This window comes from Mandrillus leucophaeus, unplaced genomic scaffold (genome assembly GCF_000951045.1).
Source record: "Mandrillus leucophaeus isolate KB7577 unplaced genomic scaffold, Mleu.le_1.0 Scaffold1112, whole genome shotgun sequence".
Taxonomy (NCBI): domain Eukaryota; kingdom Metazoa; phylum Chordata; class Mammalia; order Primates; family Cercopithecidae; genus Mandrillus; species Mandrillus leucophaeus.
The window spans coordinates 682,560-692,711 of NW_012099344.1; the positions used below are offsets into that span (position 1 = coordinate 682,560).

Consider the following 10,152-nt stretch of genomic DNA (forward strand, 5'->3'; position numbering starts at 1 on the left):
TAAGTAGGTTGGTGGGCAGAGAGGAGAGTTAAAATAAAAGATCTTTTAAAGAGGAATACTGAGATAACTTTAGGAGCTAGAAATGAAGTTTCGGCCAAACATCTTAGAGATACACACACACACACACAAAATAACTTATTTCAAAAATAGTTTATGCATCCCTTCTTCGTGTACTAAATGAAGAAAATGAGAATATAAACGATTATGTGTTCTGTTTACTTTGTATCCTAATTACGACTCATTGTTACGGTGTTCAGTTTATGAATAACTACTTCTGAAAACTGCTGCAAAGAATTTTCTCTTTGCATTTCAGATTTCCGAGCCCCTTATTTGCTACAAGCAATACATAAACAGCAAGGCATTTATGAAATGAAAAAGGACTCTGTTTTTACTTAAAGATTGGTCAACTAAAATGTCCTGTATGGCTCCTGTAGGGCAGTGCCCAGAATTAAATCTTTATCTCTTTGAAAGAACAGTAACACTGAAAAGGGAAATTAACAATAAATCTATTTTGAGAAGTGAAAATAATTAACGTGCCAGGTTCTTCTCACTGGATTTAGTATGTGACAGGCAAGACAAAACAACAACAAAAAACAACCAAACATTTTAAATTTAACTAAAAACTTCTAACCAAGGAGAAAGCAAACCACAACAAAAATTGGAGAGTACCTACAGCTTTTAATCAACCAAAGAAGGTTTGCGTAATTTTAATCTACCAAGAAAAACAGCATAGGCACATAGAAGAGCTGATGCTAAGAGAAGTTTGCTTGGACTAGTTCAGATTATTCTACATTTCTATGGTTTGAAAAAGAAATTGCACCTGAATGGTTTAGCAGTTTTACATTTTCAAGTGTTTTTGGTTCTATATAACTATATATATATATGGAAGATATAAAATATATATGACACATTTAAACTATATTAAATGTGATTATTTCTATGAGGTATGAATAATTGATTTCTCTTTTTATAATGTCTTATTTCCCCAAATCACATTGTAATGATTTAGCATCCAGTAAGAGTAAAGAAATAGGTGGTCTGAGTAAACAGAAAACTCCACAGATTATAAAGAGGAATCAGTGATAATAGTTCTTTCATTTACCATTGGTTACTGTTTTTCAAAACTGAGAACGTTTAGAGATTTAGCAAAAGCATTATGCATCTCCATCTGCTTTCCACGTCAGGCAAGAAAGACAGATACTACTCACTACAAATAATTTTTTAAAGGATGGAGGGAGGAGGAGGAAATCCAGAAACAATGTTTATTTGAACATATTGAAAGACAGCATGATTTATGCTATCTTACAAGACATGTACAACTTACTATTGTAAGAAGTTTTTTTTTTTTCATTTTTTGTTGGTCCATATATTCTAAATTTTATTTACACCTATATATTTGTTATAAGAATATATAACAATAAAAAGTAAAGGATAAAAATCTATTTAAAAGAAATATAAATTAAATGGGGAATACTATATGAAAGCAGAATAGAAAAGTTCTCAGGATATACTGATACTAGCTATTGAAGGCATGAAAGATAATGGTTTCTATTTTGATGAGATTAACTGAACATAAAAGAGTCAGTTACAGGTTCTGCTATACATTTGATAATGTCTTATTAAATATTCATGATTTCTCTAGAAAATACTTCTTCAAAATATTTTTGAGTTCAAGATCTCAGAGGGAGCGTGAGAACAAGAGTGAGGGTGAGAGAGACAGAAAGAGAGAGAGAGAAATTTTATCCTTTTGGTCTTCACAATAATTTTATTGTTTTTGTTTTTTGTTTTTTTGAGACAGTTTTGCTCTTTTGCCAGGCGGGAGTGAAGTGGCAAGATATTGGCTCACTGCAACCTCCGCCTCCCATGTTCAAGCAATTCTCCTGCCTCAGCCTCCCGAGTACCTGGGCGCCAGCCACCAAGCCCAACAGTTTTTGTATTTTTAGTAGAGACAGGGTTTTGCCATGTTGGCTAGGCTGGTCTTGACCTCCTGACCTCAGGTAATCCATCCACCTTGGCCTCCCAAAGTGCTAGGATTACAGGTGTGAGCCACTGCGCCCAGCCTGGAATTTTAATAATACAACAACAATACAAAATGTTAACGAATAATATTAGTGTTATTTACATCTTTTTTTCTTTTTTTTAGACCATCTTGCTCTTCTCCAGGCAGGAGTACAGTGGCATAATCATAGCTACCTGTAATCTCAAACTCCTGGGCTCAAGCAATCCTCCTACTCCAGCTCCCTAAGCTGGGACTACTAGCACATGCCACCACACCAACTAACATTTTGATTTTTTGTAGAGACAAGGTCTCATTATGTCACCCAGGCTGACCTTGAACTTTTGGCCTCAAGTGATCATCTTGCCTAGGCCTCCCAAAATGCTGGGATTACAGGCATGAGCCACTGTACCCAGTGGTTTATCTTATTAATAATTATTAATAGTTATTCCAACACCTTACAGTTGTACAGCGTTCTGCAATACACATATATCTATTTTTATCTTCACAACAAATTTTTCAGTTTGGAGGAGTCCCCATTATTTTACAGACGGAATTGAGGCTGTTTTAATTCATAAAACTCATAGTCAGTTTTAAAAATAGAGCTTCTGATTCCCAATCCAGCTTTCTTGCCTCTGCATCATTTTGTTTATGTTTAAAAGCTGCCAGCCAGGTACGGTGGCTCATGCCTGTAATCCCAACACTTTGGGACGCCGAGTCGAGTAGATTACCTGAGGTCAGGAGTTCAAGACCAGCCTGACTAACATGGTGAAACCCCGTCTCTACGAAAAATACAAAAAATTAGCTGGGCGTGCTGGTAGACGTCTGTAATCCCAGCTACTCGGGAGGCTGAGGCAGGAGAATCGCTTGAACCGAGGTGGAGGTTGCAGTGAGCCGAGATCATGCCATTGCACTCCAGCCTGGACGACAAAAGCAAAACTCCACTTCAAAAAAAAAAAAAAACAGTTGCCAACTACAAACAAGTTAAGTTCTCCTGGAAACATCTCGGTCAGTACAGTGCTGTGAGGTATATTTAATAGTAATTTTCCACACATCAAAAATATGAATACTACTTGCCTATGTTTTACTTAATAGGAATGAGCGTACAGCATAGAAGTGATTCATAACTTTAAAAAATTCCCTTGGCTTGACTACTAAATAAAAATACATATTTCTCAAGATGACAATAGCATTTTCTTCTGTGTTTCTGAAAATGCTTCTTGACTTTATTCTCTTAGTACTTTTTGGACTTTAAAATTTAATAATGCTATTTAGTATAATGTCAACTTCATCTAGTTATTTTTATATATTTTGAGTAAGATATTCTATGGTTCTTAAGATTCTTATAAAACAGTTCTGAAAGGAAAACATTATTTTGGTAATAGCTTTATTGGAATATAATTCACATCATAAAAATCAACCGTGTAAAGTACAATTCAGTACGTTTTTAGTATATCCACAAAGTCATGCAGCCATCCCCATAGAAAATTTTAGAACATTTTTATCACCTCCAAAAGAAATCTTATACCCTTATGGTGACCCTCCATCCTCCTATCCCTCCAGCCCAAGGCAACCACTAATCTACTTTCTGTCCCTATAGATTTACCTATTTCAGACATTTTATATATATACAGTTACATCATACGTGGTGTTTTGTAACTGACATCTTTAACTTAGTATAATGCTTTCAAGGTTCATGCATGTTGTAGTATGTGTCAACATTTCATTCCTTTTTATTGCTAAATAATAATTTTTGTATGGATATACAACATTTGTTCATCCACTTAGTTGATGGACATTTACGTTGTTTCCAGCATTTGGCTATTATAAATAATGCTGTTATGAACATTCATGTACAGATTTGTGTGTGCACATATATTTTCATTTCTCTTGAGTGTATCTAGGAGTGGAATTGTTGGATCATATGGTAACTCTATATTTATCCTTTTGAGGAACTGCCACACTGTTTTCCAAAGCAGCTGCACCATTTTACATTCCTACCAGAGAGAAAAATACTTTTTTTAAGGAGAGAGAAATGAAGCTATATACACTTAATAAAACGTACTTAAAGGCACAGTATATATAGCTCTCTAGTAACTGAAGTTTCACAAATTTAAATTTCCTTTCTCCTTATAGTAATTTGTTCTACCCCATAAATACCTATGAATTAAAAAAAAAAAGCTCTAAAATTACTTAAGTAAACTATAATGCTGACTTACTTTTAACAATACTGAAGTCAATTTCTTGGTGAAGACATACATGAATTTAAATAATAAAAATATAAAATAGGTGGCACTCTGTTAACACTAGATATTTTCATTTCTTGTTGATTACTGTTGAAGATATGACAGAATTTTCATCGTAGAATATATCACACAAATTTAGTATTTGGAGAAAACTGGAGAACCTAATGATCTCAATGAATGTTCAAAAACTGTTTATAATCTGAGAGTCAGGCTAAGTATCTCAAACTCATCATCACATTTTAAGCCTAGTAATTTAGAAACCGTATATGAGATCCTGCCAGTTCCAGCCAATTAAGTCTAATAAATACATGGGTCACTGATTTGAAATTCTTCCCTTCTTTTTTCCGATGGTAATTTCAGTGTGTGTCTCTCTCTCCTTCCCCAAATCCAGACCAGTATTAATTACGCCAAATGAAATGACTACAAATCAAACATACAGAAATATAATTTGCCAACGTACTATCTGCAACACAGATCTGCTTTTACTTTATCCCATAAATGAGTCTGTATATTCCAGGAGAATGCTCCAAATGAACTTAAAAAATAAGTTTAATGGACAAAGAACCAGAGGTAAGTTCCTATCCATTTACAGGGACCCAAGGCTAAGACAAAGTTCTGTCCTCAAGGACCATATGAAAGACAGAACATGTTGTGCAAACAGTACCTTTATTTTGCAATAAAATTGGAAAGCCAAGTGCTGTTGTGTCATAGTTGTAGGTAGTTTCTCCAAAATAGGAACAAGCACATGTGGTGGTTTCATTTCACTTTATTTCATGAAAATTACTTATAACTGGGCAGAATGACGTCTCACTATTTTTTTCCCTTTCTGAATTTTTTATTGTTCCAGAAAAGCATGTGGTTTTTATGGGACCAAGAATGGAGAGGAAAAAAAGATTTTCTAAAAGAAAAACTGATTTATTTTTAAAATATATCTAATGTACTAGAAACTGAAAAAGGAAATATTTTATATCTTTCTCTGACCATGGAAAGAAACTTTTCCTTTGTTTCACTTAGTTGAAATAGTATATTCTCCTCAAGTCATACCATTCAAACATTTTATATACAAGGACCTCTAATGGTCATTATTAGCATTCTCAGTGCCACCTTTCAGCTCTAAGACCTTGGTTTCCCGACTCTTCAGGCACTGAACCATAAGGCCATTCTCCCCACATTGAGACTTTGCCATCACTAACATTTTGTCAAGGCTTTAGGAACTATAAAGAATACTATTCAGTCTTAAAAAAGAAGGAAATTCTATCATTTGTGATGATGTGGTTGGAATTGGAAAACAATGCTAAGTGAAGTAAGTCAGGCATGGAAGATACCACATGTTCTCCCTTATATGTAGAATCTAAAACAACTGAACTCAGAAGCAGAGAACAGAATCACCATTCTACCCTGCAGAGGCTGGGGATGGGGAGATAATAGTCAAAGGATACAAAATCTCAGATGAGAGGAATTTCTCTTTCTAGTTCTATCACACAGCACGGTGAATATAGTTCATGAGAGAATACTATACATTTAAAACCGAATGAGAAAGTAATTTTCAAATGTTCTTACCACAAAAGATATTAAGTATTTGAGGTAATGGAGATGTTAACTACCTGGATTTAAGTATTCTGCATTACATTCAGAAATCATAATATCACTTTTTACCCTACAAAATTATACAATTATAAATTGCCAATTAACAAGTAGTAGTAGTAACAGTAGGTTAGTTGGTCAACCTTTTGATCCTATAAAGGGTGAAGAAACATTTTAAGACTCTCCAGCTACTAAACCCGACGCTGTTCCTCCCAACCATACTTTTTTCTCCAGTGGATATTATTCAAATATGGGTTAGCAGTTGAAAAGTGACAACCATATGAAAAGCCACATAATCTAAAATACCCTGCCTGCCATCCTTTCTCGGGTCTTCTTTAGAAGAATCCCACAGACACTGTTCTTTCCTCATTCCCAACATTACCCTTCTAAGAGAGGGGAAAAATGGACTTAAATTTCTTAAATGTCTACTGTGCCAGACACATTAGTTACATCATTTAACCTAAGAGGCATAACAAAGTTGCAGATGAAGAATGAGAGACACAGAATAGGTGACTTCTTGGCCATGGTCACATAGCCAAGACATGCGCATGCACGTACTCTATAATAAATTCCTCTCTTATTCAAACCCTTGCCCAGTGACCTCACGAAAACCTCTCCCTGTTATTTCTTTCAGTACCTTTGTTAATCAAATCAAAACAAAACCAAAGTAAAAATACCTAAAGGGCAGTAGTTATGATATTCTTCAAACCAAAAGAAAGCTACACATGGTAAAGGAAAACTATACCTAAGAACTTCCACACACCTTTCTGAGCTTGCAAGTTGATTTTAGAATATTTCTGAAACTATCATTATATCTCCTCTTTCAAATAAATCTGTTTGTCCTCAGGCTCCAACGCTCATAATAAATAAAACACTTTCTAATGTAATGTTACTTTGATTACCAGCATTGCAACAGTACTTTTTCCAAGATGTTATTCTTCCCTAGGGTGAGGTCTTTGCACTGCAGGCTAGCAACCCAAAGCACCATTTACAACTCTGTTTCTATGAAGAAAAATGCTCTGAAAGTTCCAAAGAGCCAATGCACACAAATACTTGCAGGACACAATGTTTTTAAGTTGGGGACAGTTAATATTTATGAAATGTGTTTAAAACAAAACTGTGTATTTCAGCACGAGCCTGCAGGAACAGAGGGCTCCTGCCCTCACTGCCCCTGGCACCCACGCCCCCTCAAAAAAACGTGATTGGAATTGTATAAAAATAATCTGCCACTCAGGCGTTTCAAAGTAAATCGAGGAAGAGCAAAAACATGGAATCAGAAATATAACAGTAGATTCCAATTTGCATACAAATAACACTGATAGTTTCCTTTAAAACTCTGGTTAATTTCCAACTTAATATATTTCATGTAAAATGAGAGTGCCCATTGAAGTATTGAAACTTCAAGATTAATATTCACAATAAATAATTTTTTACATATTACATTTGGATTTTTTTTAAATAAGGGCAAAGACCTATTGTGACCTAGAATTTGAAGATAATTAGAAAATCTCCTATTAAAAGATTTTATCAGAAATCTAACTTGTTGGAGAATTTCAGTCATTATTTACTATACATGTAGATTAAATTCATTCCTTTTATTAGATTGTTTTATTTAAAGTAAGAGAACAAAAATCCTCAAAAGGATTCTTCCATAAACTTCTAACCAGTAGTGCCTAGAAACTTCCTAAGAAAAGTTTTTGCACTTTAATTTTTGAGAACTTATAATTTTATAAAAATATAAATTTACCAGTGTTATAAAAATATTGCCAATTTTTCCCCTGTAACTCTGCTCATAATTATTACTTTATTTCATTTTAGGCATGCTAATGTAAAAATTAAATCTACCTTTTGGTAATTTTTTTTGAAAGCAGAAAAATCTAAGCAACAACATTTGTTTGGGGATTTCTTTGTAGTGTTTTGGGGTATCACCGATGATCAGATTTTTAAAAAATAACTTGATTCTAAAGATATAATCTTGAAACACAAAAATTTACAAATTATCAAAGAAATACAAAAAGACATTAAGTATTGAAAAAGGAAAATGTAAGAATTAAGTTTGCAAGCAAACCTGCAAAAATTACAAGAGAGTCGTACTTCAAAAGGACTGGCTGGCCAAATAAAAAAACACAGCAAGTATTCAAAAAAAAAATCCCACAAAATTACTAAGGCTCCTAGGTTTACACTAGACCATCCATAATGAGAAAACAGCAATTTCAGCACTATCATTGCATTCATAAAGATGGTGACATTACCTTCAGGTAGATGTGGCTAAGGAGTCTTAGGGGACAAAGTCAAGGTTTCATTACTTGAAGGACAAGAACCAATCACCTTTATTTTTATCTCAGGGTACAAAGTACTTTTTTCAATGGTAGAATGTCAAGTGCTTTGTAGTACTGAAATCAGAGGAAAGTGTCAGATTTTGCTTCTACAAAATGTACATTTTTACTTGTTGACTCTTTCTACTCCTCCCTTACCATGAGCACACAGGGCTTTATGTGGTTATTTTAAAGAGGATGCATACTTTGATTGCTATGCCTCTTCAGATACCTTCTTTGTGAATTTTTCAAATTTGCTCTGGCCCAAATATCAGTGTTCCCATATAGTTCTTATCCCACCTAATGCACACAGACACCCTTTAATATATACCTGTAATCAACCACCCATGTTAACTTCTTGTTTAACATATTATTAAAGCCAGGCTGCAAGTATAACCCTGTCATATAAGAAATACAGAAAGTAAGAAAAATCATCTTAAAATAAGCTTCATGATGAACTTAAAAAGAGTAGTTACTTTAAGAGATTTAGAAACAACATAGATAAATTTAAAGTTTTTAGGAGAAAAAAAAAAAATCCTTAAACCCACGTACTAAATTTTGAATATTTCCACTACAGAAGTTAAATGCCCAAACTGATTTGGTATCAAAATTAAAGTGTCAGTAATAGAATTAAGTTATAACTCTCCTTCATCACCATTTTAACATACACTTAAAAGTGGAATTTATTGTTTTGCTGGAATATTTAATAACATTAACTTGAAATAAAGCTTCTAAATATTTCTGGGGCTATAATGCCAGTCTTAAAACGTAATTTTTAAAATAAATCATTCCAAAAAAGGATGATCATAAAAAGATTAGCGTTTGGGGTAATTAACCCAGTTCCTATTTATCTATCCGTTCAAGAGGTAACTCAGTTTTAAGGATGTTGTTAGAAACATTATTCCACAGTGATTCAAACCTTTCAGCCTATGCACAACCTACAAATGCATAATCGTTTGAGATAAAAATTGCCTTTCCATCATTAAAAAAAAAAATCATCCTTGTTTTCTTCTTCAGGTCTTTCTGAACTTATTACCCTGCTTGGATATGCTGCACTCTTCTGGGCATAGAATTTCATAGCAGGTATCAAAATTACCAAGCCATAAAGCCAGCTTTATCAAACAATAATTTCCTATTAACAAGAACTTTGAGTGTATGACTCATTTTACACAAAACAAGTAGACGACAAATAATGATGGTTAAAATTAATATTTAAATAATTAAAAGAAAACTAGTAAGGATTTCTGATTACTTTTCTACTTTCTCATACAGCTTAACACCTGGAAACAACTGTATTGGAACCACCTTCCTGAAAGGTGTTAGCTGTTTCCTTTGTCTTAAGCACAAACAGAACTAACGTCACATTTCCAGAGAAGGGTGAGGATGAAATAAGGCGACTACAAATCAGCTTTCAGAAATGGGAAGTCAGTCAACGTTTTCCTCTCTGATAACCCTTTATTTGTGCAGCAACAGGGGAATTACAACACATTTTGGAAAATAATTTCTATTGGACCAACTCCTCACTTCGCTGGAAGTAGTCGGATCCAAGACTTAATTTCAACACAATGTTCGACTTATTGCTTGAAGCTACCGCAGCATAAAACTCGTCTTCGAATGGAAAATTTGACCAACTTCTATGAGGTAAATGAATACGAAAAGTAGGGGTGGGCGGAAGAGGCATACAAGTTTTTTCGGTTTTTGGGGGGAAGAGAGGGCGCATACGAAAACAGTCCTAAGCAATCAGAACTGTCTCTTAAGATGTAAAAGGATGTTATACCAGAGGGCTCAAAAGCTCCCAGGGTCACGGCTCCCCTAACCGAGGGAACTGGGGTTTCACTGCCACCTGGCATCTGGGGAACCCTGGCCTTGGATAAAAAGAGGGTAACTGGAGTAAAGTCGTGCTTCAGAACGACCCAGTGCCCGGGATCCCCTGCGAGACCCTGTCTTTCCCGGGACTTCCACGGGAGCGCCCCCGACCGCCCCGCGGGGGTCGGAGGAGGAGGCAGGGAGG

At 34.8% G+C, this 10,152-nt stretch overlaps 1 protein-coding gene across 1 annotated transcript in view; it reads left to right on the top strand.

Annotated features, from left to right (window-relative positions):
* The first annotated feature begins 4,794 nt into the window (after window positions 1-4,794).
* Window positions 4,795-10,152, top strand: part of LOC105549293 (mannosyl-oligosaccharide 1,2-alpha-mannosidase IA) — a 196,259-nt gene continuing 190,901 nt past the window's right edge. The window contains exons 1-2 of the mRNA XM_011993763.1: window positions 4,795-4,812; window positions 9,609-9,782. Of these exons, the coding sequence (XP_011849153.1) occupies window positions 4,795-4,812; window positions 9,609-9,782 (192 nt within the window). The remainder of the gene's footprint in view (window positions 4,813-9,608; window positions 9,783-10,152) is intronic.